At 34.9% G+C, this 24,166-nt stretch overlaps 2 protein-coding genes across 5 annotated transcripts in view; both read right to left on the reverse strand.

Annotated features, from left to right (window-relative positions):
• The window catches only part of LOC126705563 (pentatricopeptide repeat-containing protein At2g17210-like), a 71,150-nt gene extending 58,593 nt beyond the window's left edge, over positions 1-12,557 (reverse strand). Inside the window, exon 1 of the mRNA XM_050404617.1 lies at positions 9,985-12,557. Within this exon, the coding sequence (XP_050260574.1) occupies positions 10,092-12,311 (2,220 nt within the window). The 5' untranslated portion in view covers positions 12,312-12,557 and the 3' untranslated portion in view covers positions 9,985-10,091. The remainder of the gene's footprint in view (positions 1-9,984) is intronic.
• A 340-nt stretch (positions 12,558-12,897) lies between these two features.
• On the reverse strand, positions 12,898-19,355 carry LOC126705565 (probable galacturonosyltransferase 3). 4 transcript variants are annotated; one of them, XM_050404627.1, is made up of 9 exons: positions 19,134-19,355; positions 18,757-18,809; positions 18,558-18,618; positions 16,146-16,196; positions 15,938-16,049; positions 15,544-15,675; positions 15,124-15,458; positions 14,087-15,032; positions 12,898-13,268 (listed from the first exon to the last, which is right to left on the reverse strand). In XM_050404627.1, exons 2-9 carry the CDS (start codon positions 18,776-18,778, stop codon positions 12,993-12,995), a joined length of 1,935 nt encoding a protein of 644 aa, XP_050260584.1. In that variant the 5' UTR covers positions 18,779-18,809; positions 19,134-19,355; the 3' UTR covers positions 12,898-12,992. The 4 variants fall into 4 exon arrangements, with proteins under 4 accessions (XP_050260584.1, XP_050260582.1, XP_050260583.1 ...); XM_050404625.1 differs by having other exon boundaries at positions 15,938-16,075; XM_050404626.1 differs by having other exon boundaries at positions 15,938-16,075; positions 18,563-18,618; positions 19,134-19,354.
• Positions 19,356-24,166: the final 4,811 nt, after the last annotated feature.

Genomic DNA, 24,166 nt, shown 5'->3' on the forward strand with positions numbered 1-24,166 from the left:
TTGAAGTTGAATAGGGTGGCTTAGGGGAATAGGCCATATGGGTTCTTGGAATTTTAGTCATGGTATGATTCTCAGTTGGAAGCATTGAATTGAAGTGAATCTTCTTGATTTTGTTTTCTACTAGGCTCAGGGTTTCCTTTTGCTAAGAACATGTGTCCTTGGCCCTGTTCTAATAATTTAACCTTGGAGTTCATACTATCACCTAAGCCTGTCCACGGGTCGGTCCGGGTTGAGTTTGTGCCCAACCTGGAACCGACCCGACTAGATCGAATGGTCGGAATTTCAACCCGCTGTCGACCGGCATGGTTGATCGGATCAGGCGGATCAAACGTTCAACGAAGGGTGGTCGATTCGGTCGGAGTTGGAGATTTGAAAATCGGCCAAATTTTGGCACTTTAACGGCCAAATTTCAATGATATTTTCTCCGAATTTTTGTTGGATTTTCTTCAGATTTGTCGAAATCTCATTAGGTTCGGCGAGATCTTGCCAAATCTAGTGAGATCTCGCCAAATCCGATGAAGATTCCATGGATTTAGTTGAGATCTCGTCGGAAATGGCTAAGATCTCGCTGGATCTAAAAAACTTCTTTGGGAAATGCTAAGATCTCGGTTCGGTTGGGTTTCTTTGGGTTTTGGAGAGAACTCTCCAACCGACCCGTTGTTTTCGGGTTCTGGAGGCCGAGATCGGCTGTTGACCGTCACCAGCGTCGGGTCAGTCGGTTGTCGGGTCGGATTGAACGGGTTGGTCGGGTCACAGTTTTATTGGACACCCCTACTATCACCTATGCTTATTTTTTCTTTGTTTCTTTTCTTTTCTTAGGTTTTTTTAGCAATCAAACAGTGGCTGTGATAGTTAGAATTGTGGAGACAGTTTAATAATGATTAGCATTTTTGTTTGCTTGATTTCATTATGTATTGGCTTTGTTTCAAGTCTCATTTTGTTTGTTTCCTTTTAATTCCTTTTTTTTTTCTTGCTCTTGCCTCAGTTTGGTTGGTGGAAAAAATGTAAAGGAAATGATTGTTAAGTCAAATTAACATCAGTAGGGGATATAGAGACTCTGGAGGTTTCAAATATTAATAGCTTCGCTGTGTTTTTGTAGTGTATATAGGTAGGAGAATTGTCTACTATGCTATTTGCTATGCTTGTACTAGAGTTCATGATGAGTGAATTTTCACCCATTCCGTTTGTTTTTATAAATTTGTGTAGGCAACTGCTAAAGGGAGGAGGAAATGACGTTCTTTTATTTTTTGCCACAATCTAAATTATGGCCATTGGTAGAGAGATTGAGAATCTAAGGTTTGACGTAATGTTACATGCTGATCTTCACTACCATGGAAATAGTAGTATTTTGTGATGATAGTATGTCATATGGAGTTTAGAAGACGTTTATTATTTATACATGGACCTTCATGTTAAGAAATTTTGTAAAATTTATTTTAGGAGTTGGCATTTACTTATACGTGGGCTGTACTTAAAGGGGGGAAAATAAATCGTGGGCTAAACCAACCAATCTCTACCCTCTCTTAGCTCCATATCAGTTTTTTTTTTTGGTGGTGACAATAGAATAGGGTCTAGGCTAGTGTTACCTCCAAAATTTTCTCTCTTCTTACTCCAAGACAGTGAAACTAATAACCTCAAGTAGAATGGGTTGCAGATTGCAGAAAACACACACAATCTAGTTTACAACAACGAACTTCCACGCTCTTTGATGCAAGGGTTTGCCTCTTACTCCGGTGAGCCTTATCATTGTAATTCAAACAACACCCCCATCTTGAAGCCCAATTTCATTTGCGTTGAAGAAAATGGAAGACATTGCTATGTAACTGGTATGAATTCCAACTATTGTCGGATTCCTAGTCAAACCCTTGTTAAGGATTCTTTTATTCAACTTTTGAATACTTCAAATTTGATCCATTTACATTCTCTCAACCCTATTGTTCCTATAATTGAGCATGCTATGTCGATCAATGTAAAGGGCTCCCATCCAATCATCTTGGGTGAGAGTCTTTACTGCCTTGGAGGTTCACCATCCAACTAGGCTTCTTCCATGAACATAATAACTGGTCAATGGATTTCAATCCCTAACCCTCCATATTTTCCCCAAATATGAGTTTTGTTTTTTCTGTCGTTGTGAAGTATCACAATCCATATATAGTAGTAGGTTATAAGGATCCTAAGAACCCGATTCTTCAACTGTTTAATGTTTCCACAAACAAGTGGTTAATCCAAAATTTCAACCAAATTTCAATGGCCAGATTCTTAACCCTCCTAAAAATTAACTAGTAGCAATTGATTCTAGGTTCTTTTGGTATGATGCTGTAAAACAAAGAGTCGTAGGATATGACCTCTTTTTTAGTGAATGTTACTTGGCTGAGGCACATACACATGACCATGATGTTGGAGACTCTGAGCCCCGCCTAGCTTTCATAAATGGTGGGGATAGCCACTGTAAACAAAAGTTTAAACTTCCATCATCACCATCGTTTATAAAAGCTAGGCGGAGTTCAGAGCCTCTAGCGCCATGGTCATGTGTATGTGCCTTAGCTAAGTAACATTCACCAGAAAAGAGGTTATATCCTACTACCTTTTTTTTTACAGCATCATACCAAAAGAACCTAGAATCAACTGCTACTGGTTGATTTTTAGGAGGGTTAAGAATCTAGCCATTGAAATTTGGTTGAAATTTTTGGATTAACCACTGGTTTGTGGAAACATTAAATAGTTGAACAATCGGGTTCTTAGGATCCTTATAACCTACTACTATATATGGATTGTGATACTTCACATCGACAGAAAAAACAGAACTCATATTTGGGGCAGATATGGAGGGTAAGGGATTGAAATCCATTGACCAATTATTATGTTCATGGAAGAAGCCTAATTGGATGGTAAGCAATCTCCAAGGCAGTAAAGACTCTCACGGTCTCACCCAAGATGATTGGATGGGAGTCCTTTACATTAATCGGCATAGCATGCTCAAATATAGGAACAGTAGGCTGAGAGAATGTAAATGGATCAAATTCGGAGTATCCAAAAGTTGAATAAAAGAATCCTTAACAAGGGTTTGACCAAGAATCCGATAATAGTTGGAATTCATACCAGCTACATAGCAATGTCTTCCATTTTCTTCAATGCAAATGAAATTGGGCTTCAAGATGGGGGCGTTGTTTGAATTACAATGATAAGGCTCATCGTAGTAAGAGGCAAACCCTTGTGGCAAAGAGCATGGAAGTTCGTTGTTGTAAACTAGGTTTGTGTTTTCTGCAATTTGCAACCCATACCACTTGAGATTATTAGTTTCACTGTCTTGGAGTATGAAGAGAGAAATTTTTGGAGGTAACAGTGGCCCAGACCCTAACTGTAGCTTTGGCGGTGACATCAGATCGTGCCGATAACACATTCTGACACTGTCCTTGTGGCCAAGCTGATAATGATTGCAATGATGATGGCGGTGGTGATGATGAACCCTCAGAAAAGTGCGGGATGGTCCAAGAACACTCCATGTGAAGAAGGAAGGGAAGTGCTCGAATTGCAAAGATTCTTGGAAATGATGGAAATACAAAATGCATGTAGGTTTATATATAGCAAGTATATAACTTCACCCAATATCTTTTTATTAAACGTGAATTATTTTTACAAATTCATTGGTAGAATACATTTTCTTTTTATATTCTTTATACTTGCAAAATTTCTAAAAGATTGAAAATTAATAACTATGTCATCAATTAATTTTTTAAATTGTAAGTTTTTATAATATAAAATTATAAATAAAAAAAGTTTATGAATCATATAGTAAATAATATTCAATTAACACAAAATTTGACATATATGTCAAGAGCATAAAAAATATACAATTAGATTTTAAAAATACGGAGTCATGTTAGTTTTTTTTAATGAAAATTATAGTCTTAAGTTACAACTAAGTTTGTAGTCAAACTTTGTCCCCTATATAATGCATGTATATTTGAATTGTAATGAACCGAAAGTCCAAGATGGTCTTTTGCAGAGAGACAAGCATGAGACTTTTTTTTTTAACCATACAAAAAACAATCAGAAGGGTTTTGGTTTTGATTTAAGATGGGGGATTAAGAGATTTGGTTGATACTTCTTACTCCACTTTTGAGAGTAGAGATAGAGCAATATAGAAAAGGATTGAGAAAAGCAGCTGTTCTTTATTGGGAAAGAGAATTCCAAGATGAGGAGTAGGGTTACAACTTATGAGGGCCTTACCACTGTGCACCATTGACTTGATGGTTATTCTACAAGTATAAGTACTTGTGGAATATTGGGAAGGGGGGAGTAAGGGTCGGGATCAAGTCTCTAGAAAGGAAAAAACCAAAAATAGATACCGTATATATGCACACACAAAAACTTTTTTAATCATCACAAAGTCTAAACTATGTCCTTTTCTCTCTTTGACAAAAGGGCTAGTCCATGAACCCTACATCCAGCCTATGAGCATATAATATATTATATTTTTCCTTTCCTATGTAAGACTCAAGGATTTTCACCACTTTTAATAAAATCTTCAAGTGAACATATTAGGAATCAATTTATTATTCGCTTCATACCAATGTCATGAATTTCGTTCCGTTCCGACCGGAACGGCCGGAAAATCTCATACCGTTGTGTAAACCAGAATGATAATACCCTCCATTCCACCTCGGATTAAATTTCGCCCCATTTCAGCCCGTTCTGGGCATTCCGGTCAATTCCGACCAATTTCGGCCGAAATTCATTTTCCAGCCGGTATGAATTCTGGCTTCTTATTTTCCCTTCTTGAACTTAATCGGTGTCCTATAGCTCCTGATCTCTCTCTCTCATCTCGCACTATCTGATCCTCTCAACTTTGACAGAAAACTTGAAAATAAAATTGAAGAGCAAGATGAAGCAAAAGTGGTGTGACTTCACTGACTTGTTGAAAAAAAAAAAAGGAGATGAAGAAGATAAGAATAAGAGGAGAAAAGAGCTCAGGCATGAAATGATGAAGAAAGATTGAAATCTGCAATAATGAAAGATAGAAGTAGCATTTGAGCAAGTAGTGTACTAGTCACGTGGGTGGGTTGGGAATTGGGAAAAAGTAGTCAGTAGGAAGTTTCCTAGAAGGTACTTGCGTACAATAATCAAAATGTGAGTTTTATTTTTTATTTTTTAAAAACCATAAAATAAATGTTTTTTTAAATAATAATCCCACTTTATTTTAATAGAAAACTATATTAAGTTAATTATTTTACATAATAGTAAGAATAATATATAAATATATATCTCATTCATGTATAATTACCCAAAATGTGAGTTTTATTTACAAAAAAAAAAACATAAAATAAATGCTTTTTTAAAAAAAAAATATCACACTTTATTTTAATAGAAAACTATATTAAATTAATTATTTTACATAACGTTAATAATAATATATAAATATATATTAGCAGTAATTTCGAAACGGTACTTGAAATTGGCCGGTACCGAAATATTCCATTCCAATGAACAAACCGAAACGGGTTTCGAAACAGTATTCATAACAATGCTTCATACTATCTTTCTAACAAACTTTGCATGCCAAATTTAATCAAATGGAGTAAGTAACAGCGCTAATTTATTTTGTCGACTTACCGAATTTAAATCAATCAAGTAACTAAATTACACTAGCCAACAAGCAATAACCATTTAAGAACTTAATAATATCTAATGCATGAATACCGTTTCGAAACCCGTTTCGGTTTATCTAGTAAAACGAAATATTTCGGTACTAACCTATTTCAGCATACCATTTTAGGATGTTTCGGGGTTCCTCATATATATATATATATTTATTTATATATATATACACACGCACACACACATATATACATATATCTATATAATTACTCATAACTGAAATGTTTGACTTTTTGTTGACCATTATTCATTGTGTTATGTGTCTACATAAATTGCAGTCACATTTATATTTTAAAACATTGAACAATTGTGCTTTTTCAATATGTTTATTCACAATTACACCTATTTCGAACTGGTGCTAGTGTGCCTATAAATAGGCATCCCTCATTTCATTTTAAAAAGTTAGTTTTTTCATTCATTCATAAGAGTCTTCAGAGAGAGAGAGAGTGACACAATTCTATTCGTTGTGCACAGAGATTGTACAATTCTATTCGTTGTGCACAGAGATTGTAGTGCTTCTTCTACGTGTTGTTCATCATTTTATCTTTGGTCATTTTTATATCAACCATTCTGCATTCATTTGGTCTATAAGTTTTACTTTATTTCTCTTATACATTGACACAGATTTGTACATATATTGTTTATTGATCTTATTCACAAAATCGCAAAAGTAAATTATTTGTGTAATAATATCCAATAATCTTAAGACAAATTTTCCTCAATTAATTTTTGTGATTTCTATGGAAAGTTTTTGTGTCTGCACTAAATAAGTTTTAAGAAGTTATTTTGTGATTGAATTGGGATAATTCTATAAGTTCTAATATTGGTGATTGCGTTTTGCATAAATAAAATCGTGTTTGCACGTAAAGGGAGTTTTTTTTATCAACATTGATTTTTTCTTTTCAAAACTAATTGCCTGCACCATTTGGAATATTACACAATATATATTTACGTATAGCAATAACTGATTGCACTATTTGATAAACCTTTTGAAAAATTTTGTTAACATTTGGTTATTATTAATTTATTATACATTGTAGTCGTTTTTTTTTTTTTTTGAGGGAATATACATTGTAGTTGTTATATAACTATTACAATTATATGATATATATAATCATCATTGTTATAATATATTATATGAATTTGGTAGATTCTCTATTAGTTTTTGTGGTATAATATGCATTATATAATATATTTAAATACTTTTGGATTGTTTTGATTCTAAGGAAAGAGAATGTAAAATTGGAGTATAATAGGATTCGTAAAGGGTGTAAAGAAATGTTAGTATTATTGTTGCTACAGTTGGTGTGACTTCATTCCTGGACCTTTTCATTATTTAACAAAAAAAAAAAAGACTTACAAATAGCGATTTCAAAGAAGATCCATAGGTTTCTTGTATTTCTAAGAAAGTTGAAAAATAAAAAGTTGAGTAAACAAATGAAGAAATCGTTTAGTATTATTGTTACTACCATTGGTGTGGCTTAATTCTTGAACCTTTTTACTATTTAATAAAGAAAACTGACTTACAAATAGAAATTTTGGAGAAGGCCCACAGGTTTTTTGTGCTTCTAAGAAATATAAAAGAGAAAAAGTTGAGAAGAAGTTACCAAATGAATATGAACCACTGTCTATACCAAAAGATTATAACCCTTCAACATACATATTTTCATTCAATATGCATATTTTAGGTCGATAGACACATTTTCATTTAATAGGCACATTTTCGTTCAATAAACACACTTTCGGCCAATAGACACCTTTAATATATATCAAATATGAAGGATTATAACCTTTTAATAAGTACGTTTTGTATATCCAATTTAAATGATTATGATCTTTTAAAGAACACCTTTAGTATATATATTACAACATATCTTTTATATATATATATATATATATATATATACACACAACACAAACTAAACTAGGGATGCAACACTACGTCTCTTATTCCTTCCCACAAAAAACTAATAAATAAAACATTACTTTTTTTTTCCCTGAAATTAATCCAGTAGTTATTCTCGTGTATCGCACAGATTAGCGACTTGTGTGTGTGTGTATATATATATGTATTATACAACATAAAATTATCAATTCAAAGAAGTAAATAACTAAATATCAAATAATACAAATTATTTAGTCTTAAGTCTTAACATAAAAAAAATTATTACTTTTTTTATTTTATTTAGATAAGTAATAATACAAGTTAATGAAATAAATATTAAAAAATGCATAATGAAATGACCTGGGTACTAAATAAATTATTTGAATTTAGATAGGTGATAGAATAATGCTTCCTAGATAGATTAGTATTGTTATTTATTTGTATTCAAATAAATTCCTATGTTTTAGGATAGATAAATAATATGTCCACAACATTTTTACAACAAATACTAAATGACAAGTTGTTACTGATTGTTATTGTTGGGGTAAAAAAATAATCTTAGTGTTAGGTTCAAATTTAAATTAATAACAATTAACCACTTATGATTTGTTGTGAAAATATTGTAGACTTAGCACTTCTGTTTAGGATAGGAGAGGTTCCTATGTTTTAGGATTTGTTGATGAGGCTATCTCATCTTTGGCTATTGATGTACGTTAAATTCATTAATGAGAATTAAGTAGAAAATTAATTAAAAATGTCTATTTCCTCTCTCAAGTTTAAGAGATTGGTCATCTCGAATTGACTAATTATCTTTTTCATTTAGTAAATTATCCTAGTTCACAACATTTGGTATCAGAGCTAACCGATCCAACTAGTTAAAATATATATCTATATATATATATATATATATATATATTTATATTTGCTGCGTTTCTCATTCAAGCAAACCACAAAAAAAATCCATCCTCCAAATTACCCTCTAGCCACCACTCATAACCACAAAAAAAAAAAAAAAAAAAAAAAAAAAAAAAAAAAAAAAAAAAAAAAAAAGTCCTCAACATGCTTGACCCATATCCATTAGCACAATCAGCCAGCACTTATGAACAAGTCTTCAAAGATTTAAGGCATGCCCTTCAAAACTTGTGTGTAGCGGTAGATCAATTGGGCAACCAAATTGAATCATTGCAATCTGTCAACAGAACAACCAACGACTTTGAAGGCAGTGCTTTACACATTCAAGCCAATGCTACGGAGTCATCAAAATTTTCAATAGAAGTACCGATGCCAACAACAAGTGTTGCTTTGGCCTTATTTCAACAAGAACTTACTAAGGAGCATGAACAAGAGAAGGTTCTACAAGAAAGTGATTCATTAGATGGTGCACATGCTAAAAATTTTGAGTTTGATGATTGTTTTTATGATCAACCCTCCATGGTGCATGACCAACGAGAGCTTATTGAAGTTAGAAAGATTGAGACTGTGATGCTTCCTATGACTCAAGAAAAGACAACCTTGATTGCACCAATGAGTATGCACATCGATTTTGTAATTCTTGATAAATTTTATATTGAGGAATGTAGGAATTTTCTATCCTTGGTGCTCCAAGAGGTAATTCAAGAATTGCAGGACATGCCTAACACCAAAATTCTCATCCTTCTTCACTTTAAAATCCGAGTTCGAGTATTCTCCAATCGATGTTTGCAAGATTCAATTTCTATGTCCTTGAATCTTGAGGACAAGATTCATCTTGAAGGGGGAGGGAATGTTATGACTTGGGTACTATATAAATTATTCGAATTTAGATAAGTGATATAATAAGACTTCTTAGATAGATTAGTATTGTTATTTATTTGTATTGAAATAAATTCCTATGTTTTAGGGTATGATGAGTTCCTATGTTTTAGGATTTGTTGATAAGGCTATTTCATCTTTGGCTATTTATGTATATTGAATTCATTAATGAGAATTAAGTAGAAAATTAACCAAAAATGGCTATTTCTTCTCTCAAGTTCAGGAGATTGGTCATCTAAAATTGATTATCTTTTTCATACAGTAAATTATCCTGGTTCACAACATTAACCGATCAGAATCATCAAATTAGTTTTTTTTTTTTTAAATGTCAAGATAAAGCTCTTGCCAAAGGAGGAGTGTGTTATAAACGGAATTAATAACTTTCACTTTCACTTTTTTTTATAAATATAGCAGCCTATTTTTTAAGACAAATAAACCATTGAAAATAAGCCAAATCAAACAAATATTTTAGTCATTTTAAGTGTTCTTCAAATTCAATTCCAGATTGCCACAAAATGAGTACAATCTTTTCGATAATTTAGTGTGCAACTATGCAGTCCGTTGCCTTCTTTTTCCCTTGTTGATGGTTATGCCTATAAACAACTGAACCCTTTCCCATAAAATTGAGCATTGAATGGGATTTTATCAACCCTTAGTCCTTAGATGAAACTCTCACATGCTTGGTACCAACCTTCTTAGCGTTCTTAATGGGAGAGAATCTATGCCGTTCGAAACATAAGATTGACAATTTTGTATTTCAGCATTCAATGACTGCTAAACTCTCATCAATCTTCATACAACCATGAAGTTGATCAACTATACTATGTATCTCACCAACTTGTGGGGTGGACTTGTCCCCAGCTAAAAATTTACATGCCCTGTTTTTTACATGCACCAAGCTGTACCCAGCAACAACCCTCACACCTCTCTCCTTCACCAACCTTCTCATCCTTGCAGCATCAACAAATGATCCACCTGATGCATACATGCTTGATGCAAGCAAATAACCTGATGAATTTAAAGGCTCCAACTCAAGAACACGAGAGATGGCTCCTGCGCCAAGCTTGCTGTTCCCATGGCTTTTACAAGCACTCAAAAGTGCCCCCCAAATACTTGCACTAGCCTCAAAACCTTCAGGCATCTTCTTGATTAAATCAATTGCACTATCAAGTTGTCCTGCTCGACCCAACATGTCAACCATGCATGAGTAATGCTCCAATCCAGGCTCAACCCTGTGATCTTTAATCATTGAATTGAAAAAACCAAGCCCCTCTTCAATTAACCCACCATGACTACAAGCAGATAACACTGAAAGAGCTGTCACAGCATTTGGCTCCACTCCATGTTTTTTCATTTCAGCAATCAAAGTTAAGGCTTCACGTGCAAAGCCATTCATGCCATATGCTGCAATCATGGCACTCCATGAAAAAACATTCTTATCAGAAATCTGTTCAAAGGCTTTCCTTGAGTCTTCTATTGCCCCACACTTTGAGTACATCTCAACAATTGCAGTTGCAACTGCTACTTCTGCTTCAAAACCTCTGTAAATTGAAATTCCATGAGCCCACATTGACCTTCTCAGTTCAGCTGAAGCTGAACAAGCCTCAATAAGATTGATAATGGTAACCACATTGAGATTCTCTTGTGCATAGATCATCTCTTGGAAAACAGCTATTGCCTCATCTGGCTTGCCACAATAGGTGAACCCTGCAATCATTGTGCTCCAAGAAACAACATCTCTTCTCTCCATCCCATCAAAAAGTTCCCATGCCAGCTCAATAAGATTGCATTTTCCATAAGCATCAATTAGAGAATTTAGCACCAATTCATTTGATTCATATCCCCACCGGATTATTACACAGTGGACTGACTTGCAGTGAAATGGCTGCACAAAAAACTTGCATGTCTGAAGAATATTGACTAGACTCACCTCATCTGCCTCAATTCCTTCCTTCACCATCGAATAAAACAATGACAAAGCTTCCAAATGCTTCATATTTAGGACAAATCCAGATAATATAGAATTCCATGTGACATTGTTCCTTTGAGACATCTCATTGAAGGCTTTAAAGGCAGATTCGGCATCATAGCACTTGGAATACATATCAATTAAAGAATTCCCAATATACACTTCAAAAATGAAACCTCTACTGATCACTAACCCGTGAACCATTCTTCCTATACTCAAGTCCCCTAAACTAGCACATGCTTTAAGGAGACTCACCATAGTTACACCATCTGGCTCAATGCCAACCTCAAAAACCATCTCTCTGTACACCTGCAAACCAACCTCAGCTTCCACATTTTGCACATAACCACTAATTACCACACTCCAAGAGATAACATCTTTTTCACACATTTCATCAAACATTTTCTGTGCATTCACCATGTCAGAATCAGCATACAAACTCAACAAAGAGTTCTGAACTGAAGGAATGGCCAAAAACCCACTTCGAAAAATGTAACCGTGTACTTGCAGTCCTTCAAGTTTAGCTCTAAGACTATGACACGCCTGTATTACAAGCACCAAGGTGGAAGTGTTTGGCTCAAACCCATCAACCCTTGCACTCATAAACCATAGCAACCCTTCTTGTAAATCTCCTTTCTGAAGATACCCATATATCATTATATTCCAAGAAACTGAATCCTTGTTCATGCAGTTAAAAATAGCTAATGCAGAACCCAAGTCTCCACATTTCATGTAGAAGTCCATGGTGGAGTTACCAATTGAAGTGAACAATTCAAACCCCTGTTTAACCAAGCTTCCATGTATAGACTTTCCATGTCTAAAGGAGAGGTTTGAACATGCCTTGAGAATGGGGGGGAAAGCTGATGGGTCTGTTAGTTGAATTCCAGCTTTTTTCATTTGGTTATAGTGGGAAAACACTTCTTCCCATTTCCCATTAGATGATGACTCCCTGATTCTTAATATCCAATTAGGGAGCTTTGAAAATAATTGAGTTGTTGGGAAGCGCATTGCAAAGAATCAAATGCAAGCACTTGTTTGAAAATGAGGTTTTCAGAGTACATGAGGAGGTAGTTTTACATTTTAAACATCACATTCAATGCTTCATATGTATACGAGCTATCACTCCCGTAAGCTTGGAATGGATTTTAATATTATACATATAGAAGCACATAGTTGGCGGTGTATAGGTAATTAAGATATGCCATTTTATGGACCCCATAAAAATGATTCGAAAACCAGAAACTAGCTTGTATCAATTTATTTTAAGATTGACCTTTTTATAAGATGGCTAGACTAACTACACTGACTTTACTTCTTTTAAGGCACAGTCATGCATGTTCATCTTTGAACCCGATTAATGGTAGGAACACAACTTTTTCACAATTCCTAACATGGCCAATTGTGATTGAAAAAAATCACCTTCACTTAGGTCTACTATTAACATTCCTTGTATCATACACCAATTACAATAGGATCATGTCAAGAGTCGTAAAAAATATAATGTCTTTTTTTTTTTTTTAAAGTTGTGTCCTTGAACTTATTATTTGAACACAGCGTAAATGAAAGATCATAAAACAAATTGGCAACTTCTACATGGGCAACGAGGCATTTTGAAATTCTTTTCTTTGAAATTCAAACATTACACATGTGGGGGACCGGGGGTGAGTGAGAGAGAGGGAAAAAAAATAGTTATTGGCGGATGTTGCAAAATTGAAGATAATGGTTGTCAAACATAACATATCTAGACCAGTAAGAATTATACTTTGAAACGGCCAAATCCAGCCATGGCTTGTAGTTTCCATTGTAATGGATGACAGCGGCATTCTCTATCTCTGATTGATTAAGGGCTGGGTCATAGCCAAGTCCCAAGACATGCCAACCCCGATCCAGTGGATACGTCAAGTTATAGAAAGTGATCAGTCCCGGTGGCAATGAGCCAAGTTTCCAAAGGGTCCTATCCTCATTCTGCAAAACAGTTTCACATCAGTTGCAAGCCTGAGTAGCAAGACTACATATAAATCTATAGCATGAATGAAAAGGCATCAATGTTTGTTGGGCAAACTAGGAATAGGATAAATATCAGAATCTTAATTAAAACAATTTCTGAAACAAGTGGTATGGACCAAAAGCTAAAAATAATCCTTTATAAGAACAGCCAAATGGAAATTGCAATCACTATCATCAGATTAAAATAATATTAAATAGTAGCATCCTCCACGAAGCAAATAGTGGAGTAATGGGATTCACAATTGCAAAGAAAAGAATATTAAAACTAGAGAGGATGGGATTCAAAAGCCTTCAAAAGTTCTTCGGAACACACACAGCCAATTGATTTAACAACACAATGGATACAAGATGTTTAAAGCTCAAACATGCCCCTCTACAACCATCTTGACGATCCACAATCTAGTGATTACTCCCATACTGATATGGCACAAACACATATAATACTATCACCCAATGAGACTACATTGATGAAGTAAATAACGTCTTCATTCAGCCCATCACACCCTACACCTAAAGACCTATGTCATTTCCCTAAAAAGTACAAAGTAATAACTACTAGGCGTTTTGCTGAAAGATACACCACTAGATACCAAAATGATTGCACACTTACGGTCACCATCACCATATATTTGTACACATGACTTTGCATAAATGTACTATAATAAAAGAAACACATAAAATAAACAAGTTATACAAAGTTAATAGATGATAAGAACTTGAAAAGGGGTGGGGGAGTCTGGATTGGGAATGGAGAAAGAAGACATATGAAGCCTTACCATATCTTGCCAACGATGATATATTCCAGTTATATTTCGCTTTTTCCACTCCTTCAAGTCAAAAATATTCATGCCAAATGCCCAACCACAAGCATTTGGATCAAAATTCTCAGAGATCTTTGGATTTGAGAAGTTGAGATACTTATCAAACCTATGGAAGCTTTCCTTGCATGTCTCCACTGCACCATTTACCATCCCTTGCAGATCAACGGACCAAAGAGGCGTGAGATCCTTCTGAACTACAATATCATCATCCAAAAATAGGATCTTGTCCAGCTTTGGGTAAACTTCAGGAAGGTAGAACCTTAGGTGATTCAACATGGACAAATATTTCGGGTTCCTGTATTTAAGATTGTCTTCCCCAGCAGATACGGTAGTAGGATGGTTTACTTTAAAATAATATTCTTTAGTTCTCGCAGACTCAAGTTGGCGTAGAACAGAACAGTATGAGGAATTCAGCCACTTGAAATCATCAATGTTCTCAACTTGGATTGTTGCCTTCATAGGAGGGTTGACAATAAACCACATTCTCATTGCAGCAAAATTCAGTTTATCTGTGACTACATGAAAAACATGTTTTTCAGGTTCCTTTGCATGCAGCACAGTAGAATTGACAACCACAGATGCTGCTAGTACATTATCAGAAAATATGGCATAGTGATAGAGAGAAGGATCTTCAAGCTTTTCTTTGTCAAGATCCGGTTTACTATAATAACCCTGCATATAATAATCTGCTGCAAGCTGCAGAGGAAGGCATTGCAATCGTTTAGGGATTGTTTTCGCAGCTAGCTGAATCAAGAAAGCAGTCTTCTTCTTCATTGCAGTTACTTTATCTTCAGTTGACTGAACCATGGCTCTAAATGTCCTTGCAACTATGTCGCAGTCATATAATTTGTCTTTTGCTCTAGAGAGAATGTGACCCATTGCTTTTGCTTGATCAAGGGCACTGGAATTGGAATAGTGAAAAAAACTGCATGAAAACCAAGAGCGAGCTAGTATGCCTGGTAACCAGGACAGAGGACAAAGAGCAGCAATACCTTGGGTGAAGCTCAGCATCAGAATGTGCTTCTCCAATAGCACTTTGACTTGCGTTGGAGTGTGCCATAAGAGAGTTGTAAAGCTCACTTTCATTCTTAGACTTGGCAATGCTTGCATATGCTTTGGCCATTATCATCTGGTCCTGCATAAGTTTGAGGATGGAATCTGAATGTGGATGAACAAAATCTCGCCTCCATATATTGTACTTTCTCTTGACAGAGGTGTCAAGGCTTTTAGATCTTTCAATTGCTGCTTCTGCCATCTGGTTGTCAGTTTCTTTATCTTGTTGAATTATTTGTGCAGTTCGGAGATCCCTCCTTTCCTTCCGTGCTATCTAAAGGGCTAGGAACTGTTACAAATTAAAATCACTTTAACAAAACATATCTATGGAACACTAGTAGAAGCATTTGATGGTTCACCTGCCGCATGTGCTTCACTGGGCTCATTGATGAGTTGTAAAGATATGGGATTCTACCATCTTGATGCCCATCGATATAATGCTCAGCATTCTCTCCAGATCTTATCCCAGATTGAAATGAATCAACCACTGTCTGAAAGGAATAGACAGGAAAATGGCATGTCAGTGTCTATAACTAGGAGATAATAATTCAATTAGTAATGTCAGCCACTTAAACTAAACAAATCGAATTATTAAGGCAAGGAAAAAAAATTGATTGAAGATGAAGTTCTATATATATAATCTATATGGTTCCCATAATTATTCAAACTATCTCAGCTTTGGTATGATTAAGTACTTCCACGTACATTATTGCTATCTGAAAAAGAATCAATGTTAAAATCAAATTGGAGTACCTCAGAACTTGTTGACTGGTCATGGTGAACATCCATAGGGTTTTCCCATACCCAGGAAGCAGATAGGTCCCTCATTTTCACCCTACTAATTCGAATAGCACCAGAAGTATCACTGTATGTCGCAATGATGTCAATATCCTGTATGAAATGTATAAAAATAAGCATCACTGCTATCTATTGAGAGAGGGGAAAAAACTCTATGAATTACCTGTTCATCTGGATAATTGCTGACTCCAGTAGCAGAAGCAGTATCTTGCACCTGCTTAGCAAAGATATGCCCATACAGTCAACAAATGTAAAAAAAATTTAAGATGTAAAAAGTTTTTTACAGAGGTAATTATTCTAAAATCATAAAAGAGGATGAAGGTCCGTGGGTGTCAAAAAATCTGTATGGCTGTTGCATTTTAACAACACAAGTGGCTGCCAGCCACATGAATACTTTTCAGCCATACTACAGAGTCATATGTTCAGCCACATCATAGACATCATGTTATCTTCCCCTACCTTTAAACAAATCCCTTAAACTAATTCCTTCTCCAAACAGTTGCTGACAGTTGAAAAATATTATAATTTTACTAGTTCTATTTTTGAGATCTCTTTCCTACAACTACTAAATACTTAGGGTCTGTTTGGTTGTCCGCTGGAGTTAAATGGCTCCATTCATATCTGGTAAAGGCTCGAACAAACAAATGCAACAACGTAAATGAGGTAACTCAAGAATCGCAACTATCGCTATAAATGGCTTGAAGTGAGGTCATGCGTTTGTGTAAGGTGCTCTAAAATTATGGATGGTATAATTTGAAACTCATGGGACAACCAAATAAGCCCTTATTCTATATAAAAACACCATTATGTTTCAACGTTGAATCATATTATAATTCAAGATATACTATTATAATAATAATAATACTACCTATCAAAAAAAAATATTATAATTCAAGATATACAAGTTGAATTCTCATCTCATCTGGAACTAAGACAAACGTTCTCTAAGAAATTCTCAAACAAACAAATGCAACAACATAAGTGAGGTAACTCAAGCATAACAAGTATCAATATAAATGGTTTGAAGTGTAGTCATGGGTTCATCTTAGACGTTGTTTGGAGCTAAAAGGAAGCAGAATCAGCCACCAAAGCTAAATTGCTGATTGGGAAACAGTGTGCCCTAATTGGCAGTTCAGTCATGTGATTGGGAGTCTAACTTGGTTCTTGGCATTCCTGATGTGCCAATCCATGATGGTGCATCCAATGACTACCAAATTTTGTGGGGATCTCTAGTAACTAACCATCCATGTGGGGAAGGCTTTACTGACCAGGCATGAATTTTTGTAACTGTAACACATGCTTGGATTGATAAAAGCACATGTCTTGTAGTTAGCTAAAGAGTCGGTTACATTCAGCACTTGCTTAATTAGTTGAATAGAATTAGTTAGGCTAGGCACATCTATCACATGATAATATTCCAGAACCTTTTGCACATGTGTTATTAGCTAACCAATGAGAATTAAACATACCAGTGTATAGAAGTCTTTTGTAAAGTAATGAAGGACAAAATCCACAAGCTGATGACTTTTCTGCTCCTTTCTCTCTAAAAGTTTCTCTCACTCTCTTATTCTCTCTTTTATCATGGACAAGGTAGCGCTCCCTTGAAGCAGTCACTTATTCCTGAATTTTTTCCACTCCCTCATCATTCCTTAAGTCCATTTCCAAACCCCAACTCCCATACAACACTAGCACTACCTGGAACCCTAAGTAACCCTAAAGACCAACACAAACACTCAAACCCTCAAACACCCACTTGACACACCAGAAACCCTAACCTAGCCAGTATCCTATTATTAAAAAATTATGGATGGTGTCATTTGAAATTCATGGGACAGCAAAACAAGCCCTTAATATTTAGAAATATACCCAATTGTTTCAACATGAAATATTGTTATAATCTCAGATATGCACGTTGAAATCTCTTCTCATCTAGAACTAAGAAAAATGTTTTCTAAGAAATTCCAATAACTATAGTTCCTTCAATCACTTTCATACTTTCCTATGTTACTAAAATTACAGACAGGGAAGTTAAGGTTTCAGGTTTCCCCTACAGGTCAACCCACCCCAATACCTCCCCATCTTTGCTTTACTTGTTTTCTAGAGTTTCCAAGCCCCATCCTCTAGAAATTTACAAGCACATCTTATATTTAGAAGGCTAACAAGTGTTGATAGATTACACTAAATAGTCAATAATACAATAATGTACAATTTATGGGAATGAGGTTATAAGAAACCTTGCCCAAATGGCATCACTAACAAGTGTGTATAAATTACACTAGTGTGCATTTCGCAAACACAGAAAAATGAAAGTTTTTTGGGCTTTTTGAGTTTATTTTGGCAAGCCCACACCGAAAAGAAACCCCTTTTCCCTCTCCTTTTCTATAGTACTTTCAACAAATATGCAAACAGAATAGCTCATCCAAACACACTCTAAATAGTTAACGATACAATGATGTATGCAATATTGACAATGAAGCTATAAACTTTAAATGACAAGATATGAAACACCATTATTTAACTCTATAGCAATCCATAAATCATAGAAGTAAGAACGAAGAAGAATTGAGATTGAAACCTTGCCCGCAAGGCATCGTTCGCAGTAATACAAGGGCCGAAACTCATTGAATTCTCTTTGACTGAAACGCATAAAAAAAATTCAAATTTTAAAAACCAAGAACACCAACAAACACATAAAGAAACTAACTAAATCAATTAAAAAAAAAAAAAAAAACCAAACAAATAAAAAGAGAGGAAATTTATAGTGTGCCACTTACAATGGTAAAGGGTTTGATACATTTGCTTTGACAAAAGCCAAATTGCACAGCATCTGCAACAACAATAGAGAGTTTAACAACTAATCAATCCACTAATGGTTAATGGGTCTGATCAAAATTTTGATTTTGAAGTTAAAGACAGTGATATTGATCCAAATTAAGCATAATCAATGGCGTGAAACACCCCCCCCCCCAAAAAAAAGGAAAATGCAAACGAATTCACAGTGTGAACATGGAGATCTAACGAAGTGAAATTTCAATTCAATACAGTGTTTGAAATCGTAGAACAAGTGGAAAATCCAAAGTGAAATAAAGGGTAAAAATGAAATCTTGAAAATTTGAAAAAGAAGAAAAGATTAGAAAGATGATTGATTTACCAGTGAGATGAAGATGAGTATTTGAAGAGAATGAAAGCTTGGGAATGATTTTTCACCAGCTTCCATTATATACAGAGAGAGAGAGAGAGAGAGTCTGTGTTTATGTATGAGTTGGGTTTGGCTTTTTGGCTTCTGGTTCTTCTTCTTCTTCTTCTTCTTCGTGTTGGTATTTTTTCTTGTTCGTTTTTCAGAGCGCGTTGGTTGATTAAGGAGGCGTGGGTTTTGCTAAAGTGCGCGGTAGGAGCGCATTTAGTCAGTAAAAACACACAAAATTACATAATCTGAAACTATGCATATTCTTCTCCTTCTTCTTGACTAGCGTCTAATTGCACTAAACTCATCATAATGGTAACATTATACTTATCATAATAGTGACACATGTCAAATGCATGAGTTTGATGTAATTGGTCACTGGACATCATACTGGACCCAAGCCAAATTTCATTATGGATTTAATTAGTTAGATCTGTTGTTATATTTAATAAGTAGGAGAACACATTTATTTATTAATTATTCTACTTTAGAAGTATTCTATAATTACCAAAACACTAATGTACAATCTACCAATCAAATTTTTCATTCAATGCTCTCGTTCACTAAATGGGGGAATAGCCTAATAAGTGATCATTTTAAGATACATGTTATGGTCATGCCACTTTATAGAGCATTAGATGGGAGAATAGTTGATAAATTATTAGTTTAGGACACGTGTCATGCCCATATTGCTTTACGGAGCATTAGAATCAAGCAAAACTCTTTAGTCTATTACCATACTTTGTGTAAATAGAAAAAGTATCCAATATTTCAAATGCTTGCAACATCACACTAATGATGTTTATTAGGCAAAATCTAACTCAAAGTATTTTACTCACTTTACCAATTAAGTTAACATAAACTCACAAATTCACAATGCAACTTGAATATAGAATCCATGTTTAAGTGAAGGGATGTATCGGTACATTGAATATATAAAATAATTTTTCATTTAGGACTACATGCAAGACTTATTCTTATATGAGATGAAAGTATAGTAATACACCAAATTACAAACTTAAGTGATGTTTAATGGTATGGATAATACAAATTCAACTATACATGCTTATATGTCAATGTTTTGAAGCCAACATAAGGAAAAAAAAGGGAAATATATACAGTTTAAATCTTAGGGACTAACAAATTAATAGACAGGAGTATAATTTTAGAAGTAATGAATTATATTAAATATTTCAAAAAGTAACCAATTAAATCTTAGCTCATTTGCCAAAGGCCTTGTAGTTGAATTGACACCTCCCCATGCACAAAGTGCTTGGGGGTCTAGGGAGGAAAGGGTTCAAGCTGCAGGATTAGTAGCATGTTGTAATTATCTCTCAAAAAAAAAAAAAAATCTTAGCTCATTTAAGTATAACCACGTTGTGTTTGGAGTTTAATGAAAATTGACTATGGATTTTATTTATTATCTTTTCAAATTTCAAGATTTTAATTTGTTATTTTCAAAATTATAGAGCTTAAATTGTAATTTTGCTATAAAATAGTAATAAATTTATGTATAATTTATTGACATGACATTATTTATGTTGACTGACATGTCATTTTGTAAAATTTTTGTAGTAAAATTTGATTATAAATTAGTGTTATTCATGAATAACTCCATCACGAGGTAACGTAATGCACAAATTATTTAAGGCGAAATATTCGATTATGATAGTGTTAGCATGGGTACCATTATTGCCGAGCTTTTCGTCACATTTGAAAGTAGAGGGACCAAAAGATTAGGTTAGCAAACACCCATTAAGGAGTAATGATATATTTTTGACACCCAAATATTACATTTGCATCTCTGTATAAATGCTAGGATTGAACTTTAATTCACAATTGTTTGAGGTGTGTTACTGGCTTACTGTTAGATCCAATTGGTATAAAACTCTTTACAATTCATGTATATATTTAGTCATAAAGAATAATGAAATGCTTAATACTCTTTAGTCTTTGCTACCACCATTTCATGAATCATGAATAAGTTTGATCTTTGTAAATCAGTATTAGGCTACATAAGTTCATCACATAGCTATCGTTTATATAAAAAACCAAAAAAAAAAAGGTTCATCATATTGTACACTTTTAGGGTCATGTTTTCTAGGAGCAAATCAACTCCACATCACATCACATCACATCACATAAAACACTAATTTTAACATGAGATATTAAAACTTCGTAAAGGGAAAAAATTTGATGTCATTATATAGAGAGGCAAAGCATATCCAATTATTTTCTTTTTCCATGACAGTGATATGTGAACTATTTTTTTTTTTTTTTTGGATTAATAGGTTTTGGCAAGGTGAATGAGGAATGAAAGATTCAAAATAATGACTTCTATTTCATAATACGTGATCTTTAATCAATTGTGCTATTTCTTGAGAGTGAAATTGTGAAAACTATTATGTATTTATATTAATTATTGCAAAAACAACTACAGGTATACAACCTATATATTCAAATAATATATTATAATTATTTAAAAAATTCCTGCAAATAAATGGTTTTTATGATCCAATCATAGGGAGGATAGAATAAAGTTTATTTGGCAATTTGTTTTTATGGAAGCACTAAACTCCTCTTCTTCTTCTTCTTCTTCTTCTTCTTTTTTGTGTGTAACTCATATTTTTTAATGTGTGCCCAATTTGCAATTTTTAAGAAAATTTTAGTGGTGGAGCTAAGCATGGAAAAGGAATCAAATTCTCACATATTGTTGTTTGGATCAAGATGTCAACCTTGAAATATTAGCAAGACCATTGGATGAAAGTCTTATCCAAAGTTGCAAAAGTTGGATTAGAATGATTCGTGATTCAAACTTTTTCAAGGTCCATAATGTAATGATATACAAATATCTAAGTGGGTATTCATCATTGAAAAAAAAATTCAAGGTCTGAATACTTTGCTTTTAATGTAAACAATGGCGATTTGATAGTAAAATATTACAACACACTTATTGCACAATTGTTGATATTGAAGATGCCTATGATGGGCTAATACTTCCCAAATCTATATTTGACAATGATATCCATGTCTATAATAGTAGCACTGGCTAAATGACTAATGAGTTCAAAGAGCTACTATACACTAGTATTTGATGTGTCATTCTAGAAGTACTAGGCAGTTTGCTTAAGAATATGTTTGAGTGTCATATATGTGTTATGGATAGTAATGATGATGAAGTAAATGAAAATGTTGCTTGGAGGCAATTGAGCTGTTCTTTCCAAGTAATCTTTCCTAGTTATTCCATAACTTGTTTTGATATCTGTAATGGGGCTTTGAATTGGATGGCAGAAAGTATTGAATAAAGTGATAAAGATATAAAAGTGATAGCGATCACGGAATCAGTTAGTTGAACAGCACGGATCACGATGATTTTGAGTGCCTGAAAAGTAAGAAATAGAAGATCAGAGGAGACCGGGGTTGGCCGGTCAAGATTCCTTCGATGATGAAGTTAGCAATCCTCCTCTTAAAGAAAAATATTGTCTGTAAAGAAGAAAATACTTAGCCTTTCTTGTCGGAGATTCATCTCCTTTTATAGGTTTAAGGAGCGGTTATCCGTTGGATAACTTCCCCCAATTTCACGGAGTCCGGAGCGTACAATTTGATAATCGCTATAGCGGTTATCTTTTCATGTCAAACTGCCTTGTTCTTGTCCTAAGTGCTATTTGCACAAGAGATAGCTCCCCAGTTAGTACACGTCGTCCAAAGGTTTCTCTGGACGACAGTAGTGTAGTCTGTCTTGTAAGCTTAGGACGACGTACCTGTTATATGGACGACATCCATGGACGAGTAAGGAGTTGGCTATTTTTTTAGACACCATTAGTTGCCCCCTCGTCCATGGGTCGTCTTATGGATAATTTGGGCAATTCACAAAATGTGTACTGTATGCCACGTGTCAAAAATTAATTGATGGACTGATGCGTTTGGTTCCATTTTCGAGATCTATGCCACGTGGCGCACTTCGGTTGGCTGCGTCGTTTCGCATCCCAAAGTTTAAAGCTTATAAATAGTGGAATTCCTCCAGTGCCCTTCACATTTCTAAGATTTCCCTCCCTGAGCATCCTCGTCTTAGCGCCTCATCTAGAAGTATCATCTCGTCCTTAGTTTCCTCGTCTAGATTTCAGGTATTTCTTTACTCCTCGTTCTCAGATTTTAAGTTTTCTACAATGTCTGAGACCGTTCTTTCCTCGTCTAGTAATAGTTTGGGCAAAGCCATAGACGAGTATCATGACCCAAGTAGTTTTAGTGACTCTAGTGATAGTGATAATAGTACTAGTAGTGGAGGAAACACCACGGACGAGTATGTGTCCGGCGTCCCTAGGGTACCTTTAGACGTTCTCCAAGGACTCAAGACGAGGAGTGAGTCTGGATCCCAGGCAGGTACAAGTGCCCCCTCGTCCACAGTGCAAGACGAGGTTGAGGTAATGTATAGCTGTGCCATAGGAGTAGAATCCAAGACGGATGATAGGAGATTAGATTTGCTTAAGAAATGGTACCAAATCCCAGACAACCTTAATCCTAGGTTAGCAGTTCGTGGGGAGTGGTATTGTCAACCACGTTTTGGGGTAGGTATTTACAAAGCCTATCTTTTAGGTGGACTTAGGTTACCTTTAAATGCTTTTGCCAGAGAATTACTCACTAGGTTAGGTATAGGTGTTTGTCAGCTTAACCCCAATGCGTGGAGGTTAATCGTCTCCATGCAAGTTTTATGCAGGGAGGTTTTTGAGGGGAATCGTCCTCTGACTGTGGACGAGTTCCTCTACTGTTACAAGCCTTCAGAGATCAATCAGTCCCTTGGCTTTTATCAATTCACAGCCAGAGGGAAGGATTATAGATTGATCAAGTCCATAGTTTCCTTGGATAGGAACTGGAAGACGGGGTTCTTCTTCGTCTCAGGTTTCTGGGCTGGACGCCCGCTCGAGGTTTCTCAAGACCCATTTCCTCCCTACACAGGAGAGTTAGGGAACCTTCGTCCTGAAGGTATGCTTGTGTTTGTCATT

Source organism: Quercus robur, chromosome 11 (genome assembly GCF_932294415.1).
Source record: "Quercus robur chromosome 11, dhQueRobu3.1, whole genome shotgun sequence".
In the NCBI taxonomy this organism is placed as follows: domain Eukaryota; kingdom Viridiplantae; phylum Streptophyta; class Magnoliopsida; order Fagales; family Fagaceae; genus Quercus; species Quercus robur.